Source organism: Argentina silus (assembly GCF_951799395.1).
Source record: "Argentina silus genome assembly, chromosome: 2".
Classification (NCBI taxonomy): domain Eukaryota; kingdom Metazoa; phylum Chordata; class Actinopteri; order Argentiniformes; family Argentinidae; genus Argentina; species Argentina silus.
In genome coordinates, this window is record NC_139656.1 from 28,221,502 (window position 1) to 28,247,728 (window position 26,227).

Genomic DNA, 26,227 nt, shown 5'->3' on the forward strand with positions numbered 1-26,227 from the left:
TATTCTTTGTAAAGTTTGTACAACTTAATTTGCATCAGGCTCTTTGTTTCTCTAATGCCCTCTTTTCTATTTTCTTTTAGATATTGTGCAGAAAGACAGACCTGTGGTTGCTGTTTTATCAAGAACATGTCACTGCAGAGTTTCGAAGGGAATGGGTGGAGTAGATGAGATTGCACTTTGAATCACACCTGTGTCATCATGCTCTACCTTATTCCTCAGTCCCCCATACACTCTATTAGTCATGTGGGAATTGAATTAACCATGAAGTAAATGATCATTGTAAGGAATATAGTAACCTGGATTTCCTTTGCACCAAAATGTTTACTACAGTTCTACCAAATGATCCACACTAATTTTACAGATGGGGGTTCTCTTCACATTGGAAAACTTTAATCCAATAGTTACTGTTACAGAAAAATAACTCAGAGATGTGAAGTGTAAGCTCTCCCTGTACCAGTCCATTCATTCTTCCCTTTATACAAACACACACACACATACGCACACACACACACACACACACACACACACACACACACACACACACACACACACACACATACGCACACACACATACACACACACACACACACACACACACACACACACACACACACACACACACAGGCACAGAGGCACACACAGGCACACACACACACACACACACACACACATGCACACACACACACACACACACAGGCACACAGGCACACACACACACACACACACACACACATACACTGAAGAGCAGCTTTTCGCAGTCAGCCCATTGTTGTTTTATGCAAAAACTCAGAGACTGGATAGGACACACCGAATGACTTATGCAAATGACGCTCTATCTGCCTGCGTGGGGTACTGAAAAAGGTGAACGTTCCTCCACTAACCCACTTAGGTAAATGCAGATGAACTCCAGTGGATTTTAAACGTTTTCATCCCAATACCAGCCTTTAGACAGAAAGGAGACTTATTCACAAGTGTATCACAGGTGCTACAAGTGCATCAATTCCTCAATCCAGGTGAGTTATTTGTTTATGTCATGATCATTCAAGATGTATGAGTAATCTGTTCTAGTTTTACATGCTCAGTGTGTAATGTGATTTAAATGTGTCTTTTTGAGCCCTAATGATAAAGGATGTGAGTGTGCATGCACTTACTGTAGTTCATATGGTTTTGACTGAGAGGGAAATAGGGAGGAGAGCCAGAGTAACTGTGGTGAATACTGAATGGGGATACCCTCCAACCTATGAATATTATAACAGCAATCACATGTGGGAAGAAAATTTGAAAGTACGCCGCATTAGAATAACCTCAAGATCATTTTACTGGTCGTACTGAGCGCTGCATTGTCCCAGTAAAGTTACAATCCTTTAGGAAAATCAGCTGTATTTATCATTACAGATATTAAGATGAGCACTGATAGAGTGGAACAGTCGGACGGTCACAATGAACAAGCAGGTAAGGATGTTTCACCTGAATTTCAATGTCTATGTGTTTAGTTTATTTGCTGCCAGGCGTATATTGACAAATTATGATGACATATCTTGGCAAGTTGTGATGTTTACTTTTTCTGTCTTCCAGCATACCTGACGAAACTTTTTTTCTTGCTGATGGTGTTGTTACAAATAATAGCTTTACAAAAACACAGTTTATTTCTGCTTATGTCGAAAGACAACAATGTTTTGTAACATTTGTCGTACTCTTTCTGAGCACTTTAACAATATTAATATATTATTTAAATTATGCTGAAATTAAGTGGATTTTGTGGATTTTATTTTGGTTTTGTTGATATAATAAGTTTTACTTATCAATCATCAACGTGCTCTTACAAAGTATCGCTGAGATATTGTTATTATTATTATTTTTTTTTATCCAGATGGGTGTTATACACATTTCAGCAAACTGATATGTCATAAAATTATGTTTTTTGCTTTTCATTGAAATCAACTGAAAGGGACAGAAGATCCATAATAACTTAGTCTGGCTGTTGACACTTGACAGAGAAGGTGATGGAGGGAATGCAGTTTGTTGTTTATTTTGGCTTCAAGGATATTTGTAGAGCCTCCAGGCTGAGCTTCTGGTTCACAATAACATTTAACATTGCTTGTTATTTAAATTATATATCCCTCCTTTGGCCCTCCAGACATTTTATATTTTTGTTATTTACTTTAATTCTACTGCCAATAATTCTGTAAATGCATTTTGGCAGTGTCAGTATATTTATACACAGTGTTAGTATATTTCAGGTTTTCAGATCAAAATAATCTGATCAACAGCTACAGTACTTACATCTCACATTGAAAAGAATAACTGACACACTGGTTTCCACACCAGCATCTTCCTCAATAGCACTAGGAATGAGGATGGTAAAATAGGATGTGTTTATCTTGTCAGTTGGAAAGCCTACCAGGATGTACCTCAAGCTGTTTGCAGAGAAGCCGTCAGGGCCCTGGGGCTATGAGGTGACACGGGCTGGGTGGTGAAATACGGAACAAACTCAGTGAAATGTGGAACCTTCTAAGAGAGCATAGTGTGTTAGAGAAGTTAATGTTTTTAGTTTTATACTTTCACTTTTCACTTGAGTGAGTTTTTGGCTCAAGTTCAATCAAATTGTATCTGACATTGCTTCAACTTCATTCCTTAAATTCCCCATAATCAGACATGGAGAAGAATCATGGGCCATGCTGTTGGATAACACCTATGCAATAAAACATTAACAGCCACTGCACAATGCATGGCTAGGCCACCAGGTCAATGCATGGCCAGGCCACCAGGTCAATGCATGGCTAGGCCACCAGGTCAATGCATGGCCAGGCCACCAGGTCAATGCATGGCTAGGCCACCAGGTCAGGGTGAGAATGTCACAATCATTTTGAATGATTTTGACACCTTTCATACAGCATCCTGTGCACTGCTCTATGCATTCAGCGTTTGATTTTCAACTCAAATAACAACTTAACTCCCTTGTTGAAAATTGAATACATGAGATATGCGTAGATCTGTATTAAATATAGGTCAGTAAGTGAGCTATCTCTGTATGTAAATTGTCTCAGCCTATGAAAGGATGTCCCCCAAGCAAATAGATGAATAGTTATCATAATAGTTATATTATGTATAACAATATGTAGTTGATTACACAAAATAGAAACAGCCTATAACTAGCCTATACCCGATCGAGCCAGCCGGAGGAGGAGTTGTACAGTCTTATTGTGGCAGGCAGAAAAGATCTCCTATAGCGCTCCTTAGTGCAACATGGTTGTAATAATCTGTTGCTAAAGGAGCTTCTCTGCTCTGCCACAGTGTCATGTAGGGGATTGTCCATGATGGCCAGGAGTTTGGTCCTCATCCTCCTATTGGCCACCTCCTCCACAGTGTCCAGGGTGACACCGAGGACAGAACCAGCTTTCGTAATACGCTTGTTCAGCCTCTTGGTGTCACCTTCCTTGATGCTGCCCCCCCAACATACCACCACGTACAGCGCTGGCCACCACTAACTGGTAGAACATGTTCAACAGAGTCCTGCACATGCCAAAGGACCTGAGCCTCCTCAGAAAATAAAGCCGGCTCTGGCCCCTCTTGAACAGGACATCTATGTTACCAGTCCAGTCCAGTTTATTGTCCAGGTGCACCCCCAGGTACTTGTAGCTCTGGTCCACCTCCACGTCCTCTCCCTGGATGGAAACAGGAGACAGGGGGACCCTAGTCCTTTGTCTTGCTGATATTGAGTAGCAGGTGGTTCTGCTCACACCACTCAACAAAACTGTCCACCAGTCCTCTGTACTCGGTCTCCTGGCCTCCACTGACACATCCCACAATAGCAGAATCGTCTGTGGCCTGTTGGTCAGGTAGTTTGTAATCCAGGAAACAATGGAGGAGTCCACCTGCATCCTCAGCAGCTTATCTAAGTAGTAATGGCTGTATGGTGTTAAATGCACTGGAGAAGTCAAAGAACATGACCCTCACAGTGCTGCCAGCCTTATCTAAATGGGAGTAAGCTCTGTGTAGCAGGTAGATGATGGCATCATCCAACAAATGTAAGGGGTCCTAGGATGTCTTTACCAGGGGCCTCATGTGTGCTAGCACCAGTCTTTCCATGGTCTTCATGATGTGGGATGACAAGGTTACCGGTCTATAGTCATTCATAACACTGGGGTTCCTGGAGATATGTTCCACACTGATGGGGCCTTTTCCAGACTGAGGCTCAGGTTAAAGAGGTACTGGAGTACTTCGCATTACAGTACCACTTTAACCTGAGCCTCAGTCTGGAAAAGGTCCCATCAATGTGGAACACATCTCGCCTAGTACCGGTACCAAAGGAAAGAAAACCCCAGTGTTATGAATGACTATAGACAAGAATCTAGATTCCTTTGCTGTCTTGTACGGTGAGTACTGATGTACTGTATGTAGATCAGCCTTCCTATGCCAAAGGGATACTGAAGAGGCATCATAGTGTGTGTGTTGGGGGGGGTTGGGGGGGGAGTGGGGTGCTGGCGGTACCAACCCTTTTTAACTTTACCGATGTTGCCCAGAGCGAGTGTGTAGTGCACCTGGGGGTCTGTAAACATTTGATTGGAAGGACCTGAAAAGGTTGCCACGGCTACGAGCTGATTTGCATGGGTTGATCATTTCCATACTGGAAGTTAGAGCAGGGTTGGGGGTGTAGGAGGGAGGGAGCGGAGGGTGGGGAGGGTGGAGATTTCCATACTGTGGGACGAGCAGGCACATCGCTCGCCACAAACTCCCAGAGGTCCCATTTGCCATTCAAATGAGGGAAGATTACCTGGCACAGCAGACCTTTGAACTATGTCTCTCTCTCTCTGTGTCTCATATTACAGTATTGAGTTGTGGGGAGGAGAGAGTTCATATGATCATAATCAATATGGTGATATTAATCTGCTGCTTGGGAATGTGATGTTTATGTTGTCCTCTGTCTAATATGAGGATGTGTGTGATTTGCCTAATATTCTTTTTATATAAGCTTACCTAATCAATAATCCTCTATGCAGCCCCATGTGCTAATCTTAGAGGTACTACTGTGTGTGGTTCTGATAGGGTGGGGGATTACATTAGCAGGATGTTGTCATACTTGACTGTCTAACTCATATACTTTCTTCTGCAGACATTGAACAAAATGGACTTGACTATTCCAGACACGTGAGTACAGGAATTTCTTGGCCCAATTTTAACTTTTAAGTCAGAAGGGATGACCTAAATGTGAGTAGTTTTGTGTCCTTGACTGTTGCAGTTGGAAATTGCAGTGACACCATCTTGATGTGGACAAGTTAGTTTAGTAAAATCCTTCTTTCTAACGACAAATATTATTGTCACATGACAATTTTAGGGGTATTATTTATGCGGTATAGAAATCCTGAAAATGTATTAATCATAATGCATAATGAAGTCACAAGGCAAATCGAAAGCGATTGCATTAATTCTCCATTAATGGAATCTTAGCAAAAATACTGACCTCATTAGATGAGAATGAATTTATGTTTGTGTGAAATAATGTGATATCCTAAGTAATCCTAAAAGCTCAGATTGGCATGATAGATAAAGGGATCTGTATTGTTTTAGTCCTGGGGGTTACAGGAACCGCCCTGGGCCTTGGGAAAACATTTGCATGCGTTGCCTAAGGGGAGGGCGGGAGTGGTGCTTATCACAGTTTGTGTCTTGTTTAACAAGTCCAGCAGCTTAACCTACTGTAACTGGCCCAGGAACACACACACACACACACACACACACACACACACACACACACACACACACACACACACACACACACATACACACACACACACACACACACACACACACACACACACACACACACACACACACACACACACACAGTGTGTGAAACTCTTAAAGAGATGGTTACAAAATATAACAAAAATACAAATCTATAGTATTTATTTTTGCAACTTTGCTGTCCATCCACTAAGACAGTTTTGAGGTTTTTTGGTGTTATTGGGTAATATTCTGTAGCATAAGATAATTAACTGTTGTCAGCATTGTGACAACTATCGTGTTCTAAAAAACATGACAATGTGCTTCACATATTCAAACTCAAAAGTAACCTACTCCAAAGTTAACCAAAGTTAACCTTGACTTTATACACACCCACAAAATACAGACATATTAGATCTACGACAAATGTCAACCTAACCCACCTAATGAACTACATTACCATTGAAAGTTGCAGTGTAGTATTTTTGTAATCTTTGGAAAAGATTTTTTTTTTAAAAAGAAAAAGAAGGTATAATACAGTGTGTTTGGTTTTTAGATAAAGACAGAGGACCTCAACGACTCTCCCCACTCTGTCTCCTCACAACACAAGACATGTCACCTGACACAGGGATCCCCGTTGCCTGGTGGCCATCTGACAGGGGTATGCAGTCCCATCAGCAGTCTCAAAACAGCTCCCTTCTGGCCCCATACAACACCATGTCATTCTATGACTACAGACTATTTTGTAAGAATAGGAAATAACTGTAATTCTGTCATGAGATGGACATTGTTTTTGTTCTTGGTTTTGTTTGGGGTTTTATTCAGTTTCTGTCCATCTGCCCCCACAGGAGCTGCCCTCCCTTCACACCATGCAGCAGCTGGTGCTGATGCCGGGCTCTCACCTCTCCTCCCCCTCCCCCTTCCTCCTCTCACAGACACAAACGGGGCACCAAGGTATACATCTGTTTTGACAGAGTAGCCGGTTAGAGGAATTAATCTTTATTCACTTAAAGCATTTGGTCAGCCAGTCTGGTCTCCGAGAGCCTCCGGGTGTACAGGTGTCTGTTCCAACCCAGCGCTGAAGCAATCAATTAATCATCAAGATTTTCAATCAGGTGTTTTAGTGTTGTCATGGAACACAAACCTGCACACCCTGTAACTCTCAAAGACCAGGTTGGTGCCCACTGAGTTAAAATAACCAAGATGCTTTTTTATTGTATTGAAAAATGTGGAACGATTAGTGTTTTCCTGTGTTTTCCTGTGCAGCACTTCTGCAGCAGAACCTCCTCTCCTTGCCCAGCCAGACCCAGTCAGGCCTCCTCCAGCACCAGCCAGGGTTAGCTCTGACTCCCCAGGTAAACAGAACCCTGAGAGGGAGAAAAGTCTGCGACAGTACTACGGCACCTAAGAAGTCACTATTCTGAGTGTTCATAAGTATATGAAGGGGAAATGTGCATCATACAAAAAAACATTTTCACAAGTTCCATATGAACAAAGCTCCTAACATATGCTACGTTTTCTCATAGCTGCAATTGTGTCCATAATCCTTGTAAAGAAACAAAAAGTAAAATAGGTACATAAAGGCCAGTGCTTGACCACAACGCCCAATTTTAGAAAGAGCTTTGTTCGGACCAAAACAGCGCTCTTCACTGAACCTTCTCTATTATGTGATGTCATTCCTTGATGGCTACCGATTTATCATGGCCATTTAGCGCTATTTTAAAGCTCAAATCAACGTACTCCGCCACTCTGTAACCCCCACCTGTTTTAAGGTGACCACAATCGTTCCAGTTCCCAAAAAGAGGAAGGTAACCTGACCAACGCCCTGTGGCACTCACGTCTGTCATCATGAAGTGCTTTGAGAGCCTGGTTAAGTCCCACATTAACTCCTCATTACCTGCCACACTGGACCCACGACAATTTGCATACTGCCCCAACAGATCCACAGATGACGCCAATGCTTTCACCCTGCACACTTCCTTATCCCACCTGGACAAAAAGATACCTACGTATGTGAGAATGCTATTCATTGACTACAGTTCAGCATTCAACACCAGAGTCTCTTCCAAGCACATCAGCAAGCTCAGGGACCTGGGTCTTAACACCCCCCTGTGTAACTGGAACCTGGATGTCCTGATGGGAAGACCCCAGGTGGTGAGGGTGGGCAGCATCACCTCCTCCACTCCGACTCTCAACACGGGGGCCCCCCAGGGCTGTATGCTCAGTCCCCTTCTGTACTTGTTCACCCACAACTGTGTGGCCTCCATTAACTCCATTATCATGTTTGCTGATGACATCACTGTGGTTGGCCTGATCTAAGAATGATGAGTCAGTGTACAGGGATGAGGTAAGAGTCCTGGCTGACTGGTGACAGGATAATAATCTCTCCTCAACATCAGCAAACGAGCTGATCGTGGACTACAGGAGGAAGCGGGGGGGGGGGGGGGGGGGTCAGCAGCTTCAAGTTCCTCAGAGTCCACATCACTGCGGACTTAACATGGTCACACCACACCTATACAGTGATCAAGACAGTGCGCCAGTGCCTGTTTTTCCTCAGACGGCTGAGGAAAAAATGCATTCATACAGTTACATACATACTATTCATACTACAAATGCTACTGCCCAATATTGTTGTTGTGTTTGTGCTAATACTATGCCACCTGATGTTATTGTATTGCATTGCATTGTTGATTGTTTGATTGTTCATTGTTGAGGAGCTAGCTTGCCCTAAGCATTTAATTTGCACCGTCTACGGCTGTATTCTGTGTATATGACCAATACACTTTGATTTGAATATTCAACGTAGGAATTCACTGTGAATTCATGGCTCTCTCCACCATCTCTTCAATCAGGCCATGAGTCGGTCTGGCCTGACGACGGCGTCCATGGAAGGCCACCTGGACATGTCCCACCTGCAGGTGCCCAAACACCTCGGAGCCTCACAGCAGGATGAGCCCAGCGACCTGGAGGAGCTGGAGCAGTTCGCCAAAGCCTTCAAACAGAGACGCATCAAACTTGGCTTCACTCAGGTAGACACCAACCTCTGGTTATTATGATGTCACTGGTGCACATTGTTTGTTCAAATCCATGGAATCCAGGGGTAAAGGAGGAGCGAAGGGAAATACAGAACAACGGATACTATAGATAGATCACTTCAAGTGGAACTGAAATGTAATGTGAACTGAAACTAGATCACCATTGTAACGTTAATTCTACTCAGATCAAAAGAATGTGAAGTGTTTCTCCTGACTGAGTTACTGTATATAGTTATTGTACTGTATATACTCATAAGCATTGTCAGTTTCTAAAAGTGATGTGTCATTGGGGATAGGGAACTTCAGGGATGCCTGTTACAATGTGTGTGTGTGTGTGTGTGTGTGTGTGTGTGTGTGTGTGTGTGTGTGTGTGTGTGTGTGTGTGTGTGTATCTTCCCTCCCAGGGGGATGTAGGCCTGGCTATGGGGAAACTCTATGGGAATGACTTCAGCCAGACCACCATCTCTCGCTTCGAGGCCCTCAACCTGAGCTTTAAGAACATGTGCAAGCTGAAACCTCTACTGGAGAAATGGCTGAGCGACGCAGGTAGACACCTGTTGTGTATCGGCTACCCATGGTTAGGGTTAGGTTACCCATGGGTTAGCGTTAGGTTATCCATGGGTTAGGGTTAGGTTACCCATGGGTTAGGGTTAGGCTACCCATGAGTTAGGGTTAGGCTACCCATGAGTTGGGGTTAGACTACCCATGGGTTAGGGTTAGACTACCCATGGGTTAGGGTTAGACTACCCATGGGTTAGAGTTAAGCTACCCATGGGTTAGGGTCAATATGGAACCTTTTTTATATGTTGCTTGCTTTGAAGATGAATGTGCATGACGTGCCATTGCCATCTCGTGAAAGATGAGACCTTTCTCTTCATCTTTTTTTTTATTTATTTTTTTACAAAAGTAGATATTAGTTTATTTTATTAAAGCTGATGGCTGGAAATGATCATTTGGTTGATCATCTTACTACTCTTTCCACATCAGAGAATTCCCCCTCTGACTCCATGACCAACTCTTCCAATCTACCACCGCTGATGGAAGGCTATGGAAGGAAAAGAAAAAAGAGGACAAGTATCGAAACCAACATCAAGCTCACCCTGGAAAAACGCTTCCATGAGGTGAGTGAACGTTTTTAAAATATTATTTAATATGTTTTTTAGGGCATTTCTGCTTTATTTGGATATAGACAGTAGAGATTGACAGGAAGGATGAGTGAGAGAGATGAGGGATGACATGCAAGGGTCGGAAATATGTCGAGGGTCGGAATTGAACCAGAAACCTTGCGATGATGTGGTATGCACATTAGCCAATAAGCGCCCCAAGTTGAGTGAATTTTACAATTGTAAAATGGTCATGACTCAATGATTAAAATCAGTTTGATATACTTTCCTCACAGGCATCGTCACATTATCATAATGAACAGATAATGCACACTTTTAAAGGAATATGATAGGATGATAGGATAGGAAGACTATGGATTGTATTACATCTTATTGTGTGTACTGATTTAAACCTGTCATTTACAAAAATCCACTTTTTGGTGCAACAATTATCTGTGTTTAGGCTAGCCTGCTGGATCCAAGAGCCCACATCAATCGACTAGCTAACAACAGCACAAATGTCATAGGAGCAAAACAACCCACAATGCAAATTGCTGTGACACTTGAACATATCTTTCTCGCTCAGAACCCCAAGCCCAACTCAGAGGAGATCACTCTGATCTCAGAGCAGCTGTCCATGGAGAAGGAGGTGGTCCGGGTGTGGTTCTGCAACCGGCGACAGAAAGAGAAAAGGATCTACTGCCCTCTTTCCACGCCCATGAAGTCACACAACTACAACTCCAGAACGGTCAGACACATACAGTATCTCTTAGGTTAATTATTAGCTGATATTATCAAAGCCTTGTTTTGAATCGTTATGTTTTCTTACCATTAAAGGGTCAAATGGCCTGCTCTGAAATATAAAGCTGTTGTATATTTACAATGTGTATATTTAATTTGGCTCATTACAAAGTTATTGAAGGTGGTATGTAGCATACAGTTAGGTTCATATATATTTTGTTATTTTAGCTGTTTACCAAAACATATTCAAGTTACAGTTATATATGAATATGGGCTTAAAGTGCAGACTCTCAGCTTTAATTTGAGGGTATTCACATCCAAATTGGAGGAAAGGTTTAGGAATTACAGCTCTTTAATATGTAGCTCCCTCTTTTTCAAAGAACCAAAAGTAATTAGACAATTGACTCAAAAGCAGTTTCATGGACAGGTGTGGGCTATTCCTTTTCAATTAAGCAGGTAAGGTCTGAGTTGATTCCAAGTGTGGCATTTGCATTTGGAAGCTGTTGCTGTGAATGCACAACATGCGGTCAAAGGAGCTTTCAATGTAAGTGAAACAGGCCATCCTTATACTGCAAAAACAAAAAAATCCATCAGAGAGATAGCGGCAACATTAGGAGTGGCTAAATCAACAGAACACAAAAAGGCCTGAATGTCCACGGAAGAACAGTGGTGGATGATCGCAGGATCCTTCACATGGTAAAGAAAAACCCCTTCACAACATCTAGCCAAGTGAAGAATACTCTCCAGGAGGTAGGCATATCATTATCCAAGTCTACCATAAAGAGAAGACTTCACGAGAGCAAATATAGAGGGTTCACCACAAGGTGCAAACTATTCATAAACCTCAAGAATAGAAAGGCCAGATTAGACTTTGCTAAAAAAACATCTAAAAGAGCCAGCCCAGTTCTGGAATAGCATTCTTTGGACAGATGAAACTAAGATCAACCTGTATCAGCATGATGAAAAAAGTATGGAAAAGGCTTGGAACTGCTCATGGTCCGAAGCATACCACATCATCTGTAAACCACGGTGGAGGCAGTGTGATGGCATGGGCATGCATGGCTTCCAATGGCACTGGGTCACTAGTGTTTATTGATGATGTGACAAAAGACAGAAGCAGCCGGATGACTTCTGAAGTGTTTAGGGATATACTGTCTGCTCAGATTCATCCAAATTCAGCAAAGTTAATTGGACAGTGCTTCACAGTACAGATGGACAAAACATACTGCGATGGACAAAACATACCCAAAACATGCTGCGAAAGCAACCCAGGAGTTTTTTAAGGCAAAGAAGTGGAATATTCTGCAATGGCTGAGTCAATCACCTGATCTCAACCTGATCGAGCGTGCATTTCACTTGCTGAAGACAAAACTAAAGGCAGAAAAACCCACAAACAAACAACAACTGAAGACAGCTGCAGTAAAGGCCTGGCAAAGCATCACAAAAGAGGAAACCCAGCATTTGGTGATGTCCATGGGTTCCAGACTTCAGGCAGTCATTGGCTGCAAAGGATTCTCGACAAAGTATTAAAAATGAACATTATATTTATGATTATGTTAATTTGTCCAATTACCTTTGAGCCCCTGAAAAGAGGGGACTGTGTATAAAAATGGTTGCAATTCCTAAACGTTTCATACGATATTTTTGTTCAATCCCTTGAATTAAAGCTGAAAGTCTGCGCATCTCGATTGTTTCATTTTAAATCCATTGTGGTGGCGTACAGAGCCAAAATTATGAAAATTGTGTCACTGTCCAAATATTTCCGGACCTAACTGTATGTTCAATGCGGGATTGTTATGTGCTTTGTGTCATCAGCCGCCATGTAATACACTGTTTCAGGCCTCCATGTCCAGATCATACAGTCCTCTTGCCTCAGGAGGAGGCAAGTACAACTACTTTTACCACAAGTCTAAAATGTGCATAAGAAAAAGATTTTAGGTATGAAAAAGCCTATATTTTATATGTTCATGCTTGCATTTTACAAGTATGAAAATATAAAATATATTCACAAGTACATAAATCATTTTAAAGCCTTACTCCTTACGAGCGTCACCTTAGTCACAAGATTAAGCCCATGGGCAAATTAAATGAACTCACTGTGTATGTGTTGAGTGAGGAGCAAGATCCCAAAGCATACAAGCATTTCAATATGTCAATTGCGGCTGTATGCGATGTAGGTGACAAATATAATTTGATTTAATTTGATTTTAACTGATTTTATTTGACTTGTAGTGTCGTCCAGCTCCTCTCCAAACAGCCCAAGTCGTGGGGCTTCACCGAGTGCACTGTCATCTGGCGCTACTGCTCTGACCTCCCAGGTCAACCAGTCCTACAGCACACAGGGGTATGTGACAGTCACTCTCCCCTGCCAAGCACACCCAAACACACAGATTAGTTTAACACTGTGTTGGCAACATACACGGGTAGTGTGTGGTATGAGAGGTAAACCTGCTTTGTTTGGATTTCAGAATGTCATCATGGTATCGCACATGGAACCCCACTCCCTATCACCACTGAGAAACGTTGCCTTGATTCTCAACAATCATGGACAGGAGGACAAAAACTGAAATGGATGCATTTCAATCTTCAGATGCGTGAGAAGGTCTTTTTTAAATGCCATTGAGAAACACTGATTCAAATGTTATTGTGTCACTGGTTTGAAGTACTTCTGTGGTCTTCTTAAAAGAGCAATCTGGGATTAGTACATTAATTTTTTCTTTTAAATTAATTATATTTATAGCCAATGATTTTGGAACAATATGACTTATAAATGTCTCATGAGCTTAGTTCAACTATCTTACTCCATCAGAACCCACAATATAAGTTTGTTTTACTCCATTGTCTATAAACAATGTAATTGTAAACACACTGTATAGCTTCAAAACATGGTTAAAACTATCATTTTGATCTCATCGATGGTCAGTCCTTGCATCCACAGCTCCATCTACTGTATGAATTTGAAAGTGTTTACATTTCTCCAGCCCCATCCCTCAGCTGTTTATCAAAATAAGTGGCGAGGAGAGCACTTTGTTGTTGTTTGAATCTCAGATTGCCCCTTTAAGGTAGCATAAACACAATTCCAGCCTGAGAGTGAAACCTTTGATACCCTGAAAGGAAGAAACATTTCAAACTTGGGGTCAGATTCAGTCAAACCTGCTACAAACTATTACCCATGCACAAGTGTCTTATTATGAATTGAAACTGAAAGCATCTACCGGTTATAGGGAAGTCTACCTGGTATTCATTTTTCAGTTATCATTGTTTATAATTGATTCAAGAATTAACCATCAACTAATAACGCACACCTTATCATGAAGTGTTTATGGTGCATAGCGTTAGTTCAGGCAGGCCACTCTAAGTCAACAGTGCAGCTGTCCATCAGGTGACAGGACAGCTGGTTCACACGGATGCACAAACACCATCACATGTTCAAGGGAGAGAGTCTTAAAAGCAGCCAAGTTTACACTCCTCCATAGCATTCAACAGTTGTGGCATGGTTATACCAATGAACCAATAAAATATATATATTTATGCCACTAAATACAGCAATACCAGTTTGATTGAATAGAGCCCCATGTATATTTACAGTACGGTTACATTTCCTTATTTATCAGGAATTCATGTGTGAGAATGTCAGTGTGAAGGTGTACATATTATAATGCCAGATAATAATCTTACATGATTATGTTGTCTATTGTTTGTATTTTTTTTTTTATACATAATGTTTGCTAAAATTGTATATTCAGGTTGTAAAATTAGTAAGAAATGATAGAGGGGAGGCCATAGAGATTTGAAAAAAAATAATAAAGATTTCTGAATGAAAACTACTACTGTAGAATGACTTTCTGTGTTGTGTTACACACAAGACTCATTTTGTTTTCTATCAGAATTATTTGAATTAAATGTGTAATGTACACTCTCAGAATTTTTTATTTTTCCAAATAGAGAACCCCTTTGGGCTCCTTAAAAGAGTTCTCCAAAGAGTTCTCCCACAAGGACAGCCGAAGAACCCTTTTGACCTGTAGTGTGATCTGTCATGGTTCAATGCCTTCCAATATGTTACTTTGATTAAATACACCTTTACATTATTGCTGACCATCCATAGATTACTCCTTTCTGTATATGGAGTTACATCTAACATCCAGCAGGTGGAGTAACTAGACCTCAAAATTAAAAACAAAACGCATCATCATCGCATTGCACTTGTTGCTTGTCTGGGGCAACATCAACAACAGAGGAGGAGCCCAATCAACACACTTCTCCAGAAGAAGAGAGTCACTAAAGTTGTGTGGAAATATACCTCTTATTATTAATCAGGTATAAATGCACATCTTATAATTAATTAATTAAACCCGTGAACCGTTCTAATCTGCTAACACTGCTATCTAGCCAGCTAACCATCTCCTTGAACGGTTAGCTAGCCTTAAATGAGTTTTGAGTCTTAGCTCATGCAGTCATACTCGTTTTGTGCCGCAAACTTGGTTTTCCGCATGTTTTACCAAAGTACACTTTTAGCTAAAGAGGCTGTGCACTGTGCAGTTAACCTGCTTGTCCAGTTATGGCACTAATTTCATTTGCAGAGAGTGACTTACTATGCATCTAGCATCTAGTATAAAACAAATGCAAACTTTTAAAATAAATAAATAAGTGCAGCATAACCTTTTCGCACAAGGTCAGTTTGAAGCTTGCTATTACCGTTACAGACGCGTGATGCCACCAGCTGAGCTGATAGAGGTCGAGGAGTTAGAATGGATGTCATTTAGTGCAGCTACCGCAGTAACCTGGTGTACCTCGGGGGGCCGTAACCCGGTTTGGTCAATCACAGATTATGGCTAATCTGGATGTGGGTTAAAGCCTGCGGCTTTGTCACCTGTCTGCTTCACAACTCGCGGTCATTAACCTAGCTAGTCGCAATGGGAAATGAGGTGCTTGTCATTAATAGTGTTGGTGGTGCACTTTGAGCCAGGACGACTCACACTTTGGCCCAAGATGACACGGCCAACAACACTCACCTTGAGTAACAGTTCAGAATGATGATATGGTTTTTTTTTTAAATCTCAAATTCACACAGCAATGTGCAAGGGTTGACCTATTTTCATACCGGTAAATTAATTCCAATACTGTCGGCGCTTGGCTGTCATATGTCAATACCTGCACTGGGCATACAGTATATATTCTGTAAGCATATACCAACATTTCACTAAATCATCTCTCCATTCACCTGTTAAAAGCCAACAGGATTGCATATGCATTTGTTGCATATGTAGTCTGTGGCAAATTGTTTCTCTTTTCTGGTCAGGCACCAAGTATCATTTGCTTGGTCTAGTCTATGGCCAGCTACGGTATATCTGGAGGTGAGCGACTGTAATCTCATAAGAGGCTAAAGCTGCTTGAAATCCAGGGGGAAGGGACATAGCGGACTAATTGATTGTAGTAGGTTTGGCATTTCCGCTGTAATAGAAAAGTGACCGTGCGTTCGTTTCAAAAGCCTTTGTGGACAGATTGTTTTAAAATGCATTTTTGATAAACAACACCAATGGAGGCTGAAGAGGACAGCAAACATTTGATGGAGTTGATATTTTCAGATCTCTATTCTAGACTACGATGAATACAGGGATAAACAGATAAGGTAGGCTACACCGCTGCTGAGTTTGATTTTATGCTTGCTAATAGACCTTTTTGCTGTTATGATTTTACTGTATATTGTTTGTGCCTTGAGAGTATTTCAGTCTTAAATGGCATAACTAGCTTTATTAACATTATTTGAAAACAGTTGAGTAGCATTTAGTTTGAACTTTGTTCATTGTGAAAAGTCATTTAATTAAAGTATACTTTTTTTTTTGATTTTTAGGAAGTTACATACATAAAGTATAGATAATGCTATTCAGTATTACTGATAGTGGGTGTTGAAACCAGCTTAACCCAGATTCCACCCTATACAGATAAGAATGCTGCTTTTGAAGGTGAGCTGCAGCCTGATTGGCTGGATCTCTCTCTACTGCACCCTCTGCTACCTGGCCAGCCAGCGAGCAAAAGAGTGGAACTGCAGACTGGTGACACTGTTCCATGGGATCCTGATAGTGTGTGTGACTGCATACATAGCCTTCATCGATGGCCCCTGGCCCTTCACAAACCCGGGTGAGATCAGGATGGGTGATACACCAAAGCACTCCGGGCCCTACCTTAAGTCCCACTGTGCATTTCATGTTGACATTTGCTACAAATGTGCAAACAATTTCTATTCTAAAAACAAGTTTTCCATAGCCGGTGCTTTGTGTGAGATGGAGCACACATGATCCAGGTGTGTGAAATGTGATATGATGTGAGAAATGTTGGCCTATGTGATTCTCTCCATGACGATGGCCCAATGAAATTGACACCTGGTTGTGTATACCACACCACAAACGCTATGACTTTAGAGCATGACGAGCACTAGATGAGCCCATTTCTATGATGTAGAAATACAGTATGTTGCTGTACGGTAATATTTATGCTCTGACCCGCCTAATCTATATGCATAACCATATAGATTAACTTGATGTATGATGCAGAAATACAGTATGTTGTTGTATGGTAACATTGATGCTCTGACCGGCCTAATCTATATGCATAACCACCACAGGCACAGAGAACACACCGTCCCAGATCCTGGCTCTGGTGCTCAGCTTGGGCTACTTCCTCTTCGACATGGGCTGGTGCGTCTACTACCGCACCGAGGGACCCGTCATGCTGGCCCACCACACCATGAGCATCCTGGGCATCCTGCTGGCACTGGGCCTGGGCGAGTCGGGTATCGAGACGTGCGCTGTGCTCTTTGGCAGCGAGATCACCAACCCCCTGCTGCAGGCCCGCTGGTTCCTCAGGCAGGTGGGGCGCTACGACAGCCTGCTGGGGGACGCGGTGGACCTCCTGTTCATAGTACTCTTCGCCCTGGTGCGTATAGGCGCGGGCAGCGTGATGCTCTACTGCGAGCTCACCTCCTCCAGGCCCACCCTCATCATGAAGGGAGGCGGCCTGGCCATGTACACCCTGGCCTGGGTCTTCATGGTGGACATCGCTAAGTTCGCCTGCAGGAAAAGCAGGGCGAAGTATAAGAGCTGGCATGAGTGGCGCAAGTTGGGAGACATGAATGGAAAGACTGATTGAAGACTTAAGATGGAGGGATTATTAAAACGTATAGAGCTTGGGCTTTTCTACATTGAGTCCCCTAATTGTTGCTCGACTAATGACTTGTGTATTCTAATGTATTGAATAACCATTTGTGGAAAATTCAGCTCTGTCTCACCATGTATGAGAGTTAAATTATGGAATTCCTTTCACAGAGCACCTTTAGACACCTGTGCCTGTGGCCATCAATGTTAAATGTCTGTGGTACTGAAGAGGATTGGGTGCTTCGAACTGTAGCACTGCCGACCGAAATGAGAACAATAAGAATTACATCTCAAAAGAAAGAGTGAAAAAACTACGCAAGCAAGTGTGTAATTAATATACGGTATCCTCAATGTTTTTGGGGGTTTGTTATTTAAAGGAGCTACACGTGACATTTTCACTGTACTACAGCATATAATGGCCTTGAAAAGTCTGCAGGGATTGTGGAACGATAGTGTTTAAAAGTTATAGCTCCCCACCAACGTTTCGATTGGCTCTGGTATTAGCGTTTTGATTTCTCCTGGCCGGTACGGACACTCTGTTGTGAAGTCGTAGTTTATTACAGAAAGAAGCTAATCAAAACGATCCGTAGCAAATATTTATTATCGCCTGTTCTCCTGACATGTCAGGATCTTATCTCAATGGTCTGGATAGCCGATTTCGTGATGGAAGCTAGCTAGTACCAATGCCAATGGCTAGTTTAAACAAACAGCTCATTGTAATTGCAATTTCGACTTGTGGCCACAAGGGAGGTCGTTTAACACATGAAACTATTTGCTCGTCAAACTTCTATGAATTATGATAATCATAGACTTGACATGCAATAGGGTTGTAGAAGTACCTTACAATGTGTTTGAAAATGTTTGGGCTGTGCGATTGGTTGTCTTTATGTGCAGATCCTTGTGTCACAGTTTACAAACCTGGAATGTTCGATGACCAGTCAAAACGAAGCTAATGCTGACGAATAAACAATTAATAATTTAAATTTATGAATTAGTGAAAATGTCTATCTATCTGGGATGGTAAATTGATGACTTTGATTTATTACTAAATCTAGGCTTGCTATTAGCATGTTTAAAAGGCTTGTATGCACAAAGCAACGAGTTTTGGGACCATATCAATTGTGGACTGATGAGAAATCCACATAAACATTTTTGGAGTAAAATGTGTTATTTACGAGGGAAATGTGTTGTTACTGAAATGGTTATGCGACACCTGTAGTGCTGTGTAACAATTTCTCTAAACATGACTTGCATCTTTATAACACGCACTGACTTAAAGGGGGGGGGGGGGGGGTAATCTTTGTATTACTCTCATGTAAGTGTTGTTATTTATTGCGATGTGATGCAACACTTCATTCGTCCACTAGATGACGCTGTACTCATATTTTATGTTACAAGGCCCATCTGATGGCGTGTGTCGCCAAGATTGAGATCATTCAAGGCCTGCAGTTACACAGGGGAGGAAAGTTTCCCAACCTGTTAGGTAATGCAAGTGAATGGTGAGAATTCAGTCCCTTCGTGTTATTGTTGGCGGTCTTCATCCTGCATCTCATATCTTACATTCACTCTAATCAGGACATTTAATTAAATATCAGATCCATCTTTGATGCACAAGAATACACAGCCCAATATAAATCCTAGTCAGTTTTTTTCATCATATGATGATTTTCAAACCTTTGGTGACTAATTTTGAAAACAAATATTGTTTTTGTTACTCTACAGTCCAGACTGGTTTGGTAACTTTGCCAGACATACTAATATTTTTGAGTATCTGCTCAAAGATAAGGGTTCACGACAAACACTACCAAAGTGCCCTCCAAAAAGACATAATGTATGAGCATTGTAAATGTTTTTGGACTACCTGTAAATTCTTGCAGCCAAAAAATGCCAAACATGATTGTACACCTTGGCTGTGGTTGTTTCACCGGACTCCCTAGGTCCCAAGTTCCCTTGTTTAGTAGCCATGTTACAGACACTACTGCAATTAATATTGCTACAGTATCCTCTGTAGGATGGTTGCATCAAATTTTTACAAACACTACCTTGTCGTTGTGAAGCATCAAAAGAACAACATCCAAAATGTTTAGAGTGTAATAAAGTGACTTTAAACAAATCTAGAGCAACTGCCATCTTCAAACACTACATACAGTACATGTTCTATGATTGAGATAACTGGGGTACAATTGAAGTGTCTGTAAGGTTTTTTACACATGCCTTCAAAATGAATGGGGCCCTATGGCATATCTAAGTAAACGAAATATGAATCTAATAATTATGGGTGAATAAACTACAGCCATGGTGGAAAATCATGCCACTTTGGGTGAAATATCACAACAATGGCAATACATTTCACACTTAACCTCAGACTTGAGTCTATTAGGCCTACTGCATTTGATTATCACCAGTCAAACCAGACATGGATATTATTTTGATGAATAATGTTTGGATTTCTTATACCACTTTTACTACACTGAAGGTATACCTGATTCTGGATCAGACACTAATTACATTGGAGTATGTGGCCCTGGTGGAAGAATGAATTCAGAGATGGAAAACTGGGGGGGGGGTTAATCTCAGCGTCCATAGAGAACGAACACACACACTTCAAAACTGGTTCTGGCGCCTTGATATCAGCCAACGCACTCCGGTGAGAGATACCGAGATCAAAACGAAAAGGGTAACGCATGTAATTCACTGCATGGGTCCAAATTATAAACACCATTTATCTCCTTCGAATGTGCAATACTTGTCCCCATTCTATGTCCTCGTCTCCTGTCATTCTCATGAGGTTTCCTACTCTTGGAATTTTGACCATATTGCTGGCGGGCCAGCCATGAGCTAGCTGACATCAAAGGATTGCATAGTTAAACTCGGCAAATTTACACTGGCGTCATTTTCTCTCCAATGTTGCAATTCTATGAAAAAGCCGTAAACTCCCAACAACATTCGAAAAGAAGGAAAACTCTTAACACGCGAGATACGTGTGTATTTTCTCTGGGTTGCTTTTAAAAAGTTCCTGAATGCTCTGTTGGGACAGAGGAAAGGTGATTTTTTTTCCCCTTCTTTTTGGGGGTGGGGGTGGGTGGGAAAGCATTTCCTTTTTCCATCCGCACACTATACAGTAAAGACTGGAGGGAGAGAGAGGCCTGTGCGAAAGTGAGGATCACTCGTGTAAACTAACGGGGAGATTCCGAACGGGGTGCCGCTACAATGTTTCAATTTTGCGAAAAGGTTTAGAACGCGGCGACGGATCGCTTTCATTGTTGTTCAAAGTTGACTAAATTCTTCCGGGCATGAAGGACCAAACCCTTCTGGGATAAGGAGCGAACGGGAATGCTACCATGAAAACATTTCGGAAGGGAAAATAAGGGATCCACATCGAGGGAAAGCAAAGCTTCATTTGAGAGTACTTCAACCAAGATAAACTATGACAAGGAATCTTCTGAAACATTAAGTGCTGTGGTCTTGTCAAGAGATTGGTCAAAGGTGTAACTTCTTGCAGTGTTATTTCATGAGGAAACAAATTAACAATAGGTAGCCAGACTGCTAATAGTTCCCCGGTGGTCTATTGACAAAGACGGATGCAGACAGCGGCAGGCGAAGACCAGGCTACAATGTGTTCGCATTTAATGTTTCTCTTGAAGATATTGAGAGTTTAATGTTTAATTTTCCTTGACACATTTTATGATACTTGGAGATATCAATGTAAAGTTGCGTTATTGAATGCACGTCCCCAGTAATGGTTTTGAAGAAGAATATGTTTACATTTACCTCTGATTATTTCTTCTCTCTCTGGACACATTTTTTCACACCAGTCGCTGCAATAACACACTAAACCAACGAATTCAAGTCTACACTGTGGAAATAACACATCTGTTGTCGTGTTTTAATGGATAACACGAATTTGAGTCGTTGTGGAACGCCCTGGCTGGACGGACATTGAAAGGAAAGACGAAGTCATTTAAAAAAAACACTGGAGAGTTTGTCATTGTGGTAAAATGCTAGTTGGATAAAAAACCCGTGGAAAAAGCACATAACGGAAGCCCAATGAGCGGCACACAGTCAACACTCACTGACAGGTAAATGATATATCCAACTCTCACGATGCTCCTATTGTAGTTGAACTGCTGGGAGCATTTTCAATGGTGTTTCGTACATAATGTGGTAGCATGTGTGTGTCTCTCTCTCCCTCACTCAGGCTGTGCGTTGGTATTTAAAAAATAATAATAAATATAACCTGCACATTTGTCAAATGAAATGGACAGCCTACATTTCAAGGTGAGCTGGTCGTGTCATGTTTTAGGGAACTGAAAGCTCTTATTTGTTTGGAATCGACCTTTTGACTTGATTTAGATGCGTCTCATTTGCTCAACAAGTAATGTGATATATTCTGTGTGAGTTAGTCTCCCCTCTTAACATATCTGAGCCGTGTCGTACATGGCAGGGACATTATTGCATGTCATACTCATCCTAGAAATATCATTCTGCTTGTGTTTTCCCGTAAAAGTGGATGGCAAAGCACAGGAATTTGAATTGTAAATTGAATGGTGACAGTAGCCTATGCGACGGAGGAAGAGGAATGCCATTGCGTTTGTATGACCTGGGATAGAACTGTACCCTCCCATTCAATCCTATGTGATGTGTCAGCTTGTATGTGTGTTGGAAGATTTCAATGTAACCACATTCAATGGGAGTTAAATCTAGCTCGGGGAGGTTGGGAAACAGCTGAATCCTCCCATGTTTAGCCTTGCACTAGGGTGCAATAAGTCACCTGTTTATTGAGGAGGGGTTTTGTTGAAGGGAGAAGGCATAACAGGTGCTACTGTGGCAAGAACACAGAAATAATAACATGAATATGGCAATATTGGTTTGTTGTCATGGGGTTGGTTCAGCAGGGTGGATTGTATAGACAAGACTCTCTCATGCAGATTGGAGAGTCATGTAGTTTTGCAGTGTTTCTGTTTGTGGCCACATCAGCCATTTATAGAACATTAACGGTCGTGATATTTTGCTTTTGTGGTGTGGAATCTAATGGGGACTTTATGGAACCTTAAAGGGTTTGAGTTCTGTCTAAATGTCGTTACATTTTCCATCGGTGCCAGTCTCGAAAGCTTTGGCTCTCCTTCCATTTTGCAAAAAAAAAAAAAAAAAACTTTTATTAGCCTAAATGTCAGGGAGTGGAAAATACATTTATTTCAGCAGCTTTGACTCCAGCCCATTCACAGTAATGTGTATGTTTTTTTACACTCTTGACACTCTGCAGTGTCTTCTGAGAAAAGACAAAGATGGAAACACTCATGACTGCCTTGTTAAGTCAAAGTCGTTTGATGCCTTTAACCTCTATACTCTGTATACAGATAACAGGATTAAGCCATGATATTTCCGTGTGGTTGTTGTGCAACCGCTGCCTTTTTGTGTGTTGTGTTGCTCGCCTTCGTCGCCACGCCAACTTGATTTTCTTTCTAGCACGATCGTTCACAATCGTGATCAGGGTCATGTGACTAACCAGAGGTCACAAGGTACACCCTGCTTTGCTAAATTGAATGCTCTACTTTTCTTGGCTTTTAGTTCTCCCCTACCCATCAGTGTCAACATCCTGTAATCCTTTCCTTGCCCTTAGCATCGTTAGTTAACCGGTGAAAATCCTCTCTGCATTTAGCCACATAAGAGCAATAGTGGCGTGCCACCTTGAAAAGGCTGAAGACCACCACATTTGTCAAGTAGAATCCTGGGTTATGCAGATTATCGGTTATGCAGATTATCGGTTATGCAGATTATCGGTCTTGCAGGTCAATAGCCTTGAGCCCCATTGAGCCCCATAGTGCCATGGATAACTCATTCCCCGAGTGTGCACCTGCAATTGGGCATGCCAGTGGGTGGAGTTCCTTCACAGTGCCCAAGCAGACGATTTGCTCCTTCACAGCACAGGCTCATTCATTAAGCAGAAACCCCAGCAGGCTCCCAGGCAAGCGTGCACTACCCAGGGCCGGATACATCCATGAGCTGATAGGGTCTGACAGACAACCAAGCCAGGAAGCAGGGTCATCATCATCGTCTCCTCTGCATGCTCAGCCCATTGAGAGGAAAAGCACAGTGGAACAGCGCCACTCCTGTGGCTTTGTCTGAGTCACTTTCTTTCTTTTACTCTGAAGTGTTTATTTCTCTGGGTCGTTATTGGTTCTCCTCTGCTATTCCTCTGGAGGGTAACGAACAGACAACTAACAGAAAGCCGTGCAACTGTTTCATTCTGGTTTTGGTTCAAAGCAGCAGATCAAATATGTAGCCTATTCAAGAATCAGAAATGTTTTCTGGCTGTGGTCAGAGGTCTGATTTACAGACTTGACTGGATTTCCCACACCCTGCACACACGGTATGAAAGTAAGTCTGCTGACAACCTCATTGTGTAGGAAAACAAATGTTGATTGCATAGTAACTTCCGTGATGACAGGGTGTAATGACTCAAAAGACCTCATGGTCTCTCAAATATAGTTATTCATCCCACTTAAGTGAAATGGCTGTTCTTTCTCTGTTGGAAAAAAAAAACAGAACGTTTTGACCTCTTTAAAAGTTACACTATGAATGATCGCCAAATAGAGAGACTAAAGCTGCTAGGACATCTCTCATGCAAGTCCATGACAGACTGCTGGCCAGTTATGAGGGCTAGTGCCCCTGGAATAAAGACAGCCTTCATAGCCAGTGGGAAGTATCGTGCAGTTGAATGACTGATGAAGGCTGGGACATGCGACTGGCTCTTTGCTCTTTGTCACACAGTTTCGCTGATCTGGGTATTTTCTCTCCCCCTGAGGCCCTCGCGGGAAGTGGTGACATCACCGATAAACAATGTCTGTCAGCCCGGCCAGGCCAGGCCACCAGTCCTTCCTGACAGAGCCACTGGCCAGAGCAGTGCTGGATGGGAAATGAGTAGAGCCTCGTTGTCATTCTACCCCCCCCCCACACACACACACAAATGCAGCAGCAAGGGGCTTGTGCCTCTGTGTTTAAGTTGGGATTCTGTTATGATGTTTTGCTAATTGCGGTTTAACCCTTGTACATCTCTGGCAATTATGTGTTTTTGAGGCCCTCAACAAAAGCCTAGGTGTCTGGTGAAATGGTGGACCCTCATAATGCTGAGATGGTTATCACCGGATAAGGCTGTGCCAGGTGTGTATTGTCTCCTGTTATAGGAGACCTGAGATTGATTCTGGCTGGTCTTGTGAACTGGGCTGATGAGGGAAAGATCCAATCTGCCTCGTAAGACTTTCAGGTTTGGTGTGAAGATGGTATCACTCCTCTCCAGCCACACAGAGAGGCGTTGCTAACAGAAGAAGAACGAATTGGATATTAGATTAGATTACTACACAGATATAGGGACAACCTAAAGTGTGACCCATTACCAAATTGAACCTCCAAACCTCTCTCTGCCTAATTAGGCTCTGGAAGTGAATGGATTCTTTTCCCTGTTGCCTCTATTGTTCACAGTCCAGTAAGCACTCTCAAAGTAATAAAAGGGTGACAGCCACACATTGGTTAAAGATACAACACAGAACGTGTCACTAATTCTGTCTACTTAGGGGACCAACCTTCCACCTAGCTCAAGAGCTCCCCCATAGATCGAAAGTCCCATATAATCACTTGAATGTTGAGCTTTGCACAATAGCTGGAGCTGAACTAGCCAATCACCAGTAACCTCAGATATGTATTATCTAGAGGCCTCTATGTTACCCGATAGAGACCCATAAAGATAGCACTAGTACACTGGCTGAGGGAAGCTCCTCCACAACGCAGGCTTCACTCTGTTTGGTCAGCTGACGGATCACCAGCCTTGGTCAGTATGTTGCCTGTGTGCTCATTGGCAGACGCTTGGTGAGCGGACGTACAGGAACAGCGCTGATAGCCGACATCTCACCTCCACTGCAATCACTGCTGAGAGGTCAGCACGTCACATTTATTTTATCAATAAGACGGACAAGTCTGTGTCCACGTATTATTACAATGTCAACTGTAATTGACTTTCCCACTGGATGGTGATTGGATTTATTATTATTATTATTATCTGCGTGGCTCATACAGTAGTACAGTAGCTAGTACCAATGATGGAGCATAAGCTTATTTCATGAACTGCTGGTTTTGTTGCCCACACCTCTTTCAATTAAATGCTCTTGTTAAACCATGAAGGGCATCAGTCGCATTGTTGACTTCTTTGCACTTGTTGTCAACTTGTATATTCAGCTGTAGTTAGGACCACATGCTACCTGAACACTGAATCAAAACACTTAGCTTTTTAACAGCTTTTCTTGCTAAAAAAAATACCTGTTGGATGCATTACGTGTTTCTGCACAGACATCTACATCTCTAAGTAATGTTGTCCCTAGGTTACTGTTTGCCCCCTCAGTGTCAGGACCAGCTGTCTCTCTTGCTCTTTCTCCCTCTCTCCTCACTTTCCTCTGCTTTCAGCATGTCTTGGCTTGCAATACTG

At 42.1% G+C, this 26,227-nt stretch overlaps 3 protein-coding genes across 8 annotated transcripts in view; all 3 read left to right on the top strand.

The window, feature by feature from the left end:
- The first annotated feature begins 888 nt into the window (after positions 1-888).
- Positions 889-14,557, top strand: pou2f3 (POU class 2 homeobox 3). Of its 5 annotated transcripts, none has more exons than XM_083697530.1 (13): positions 889-1,013; positions 1,396-1,452; positions 5,114-5,148; positions 6,278-6,466; positions 6,570-6,675; positions 6,988-7,076; positions 8,574-8,750; positions 9,161-9,302; positions 9,744-9,877; positions 10,446-10,607; positions 12,416-12,482; positions 12,833-12,944; positions 13,069-14,557. In XM_083697530.1, exons 2-13 carry the CDS (start codon positions 1,404-1,406, stop codon positions 13,115-13,117), a joined length of 1,311 nt encoding a protein of 436 aa, XP_083553656.1. In that variant the 5' UTR covers positions 889-1,013; positions 1,396-1,403; the 3' UTR covers positions 13,118-14,557. The 5 variants fall into 5 exon arrangements, with proteins under 5 accessions (XP_083553656.1, XP_083553658.1, XP_083553659.1 ...); XM_083697532.1 differs by having other exon boundaries at positions 12,440-12,482; XM_083697533.1 differs by having other exon boundaries at positions 6,278-6,382; positions 13,069-14,556.
- Positions 14,558-16,173: 1,616 nt separating this feature from the next.
- On the top strand, positions 16,174-17,746 carry tlcd5b (TLC domain containing 5b; the record flags this gene model as incomplete). Its single annotated transcript, XM_083665292.1, has 3 exons — positions 16,174-16,229; positions 16,543-16,738; positions 17,223-17,746. The coding sequence occupies exons 2-3, from the start codon at positions 16,549-16,551 to the stop codon at positions 17,744-17,746; spliced, it is 714 nt and encodes a 237-aa protein (XP_083521418.1). The 5' UTR covers positions 16,174-16,229; positions 16,543-16,548.
- A 3,133-nt stretch (positions 17,747-20,879) lies between these two features.
- arhgef12b (Rho guanine nucleotide exchange factor (GEF) 12b) overlaps positions 20,880-26,227 on the top strand; it is a 53,395-nt gene continuing 48,047 nt past the window's right edge. For both annotated transcript variants that reach the window (XM_083697521.1, XM_083697522.1), the window contains exon 1: positions 20,880-21,830. In XM_083697521.1, the coding sequence (XP_083553647.1) occupies positions 21,799-21,830 (32 nt within the window). In that variant the 5' untranslated portion in view covers positions 20,880-21,798. The remainder of the gene's footprint in view (positions 21,831-26,227) is intronic.

What these genes read in the sequence shown, in the direction of transcription:
- pou2f3 (XM_083697530.1), top strand. Translation starts at nt 1,404, where the DNA reads ATGAGCACTGATAGAGTGGAACAGTCGGACGGTCACAATGAACAAGCA. An exon ending in CTATGACTACAGACTATTTT is followed by an intron (nt 6,467 to 6,569) that starts GTAAGAATAGGA and finishes CTGCCCCCACAG; the next exon opens with GAGCTGCCCTCCCTTCACAC. An exon ending in GGTTAGCTCTGACTCCCCAG is followed by an intron (nt 7,077 to 8,573) that starts GTAAACAGAACC and finishes CTCTTCAATCAG; the next exon opens with GCCATGAGTCGGTCTGGCCT.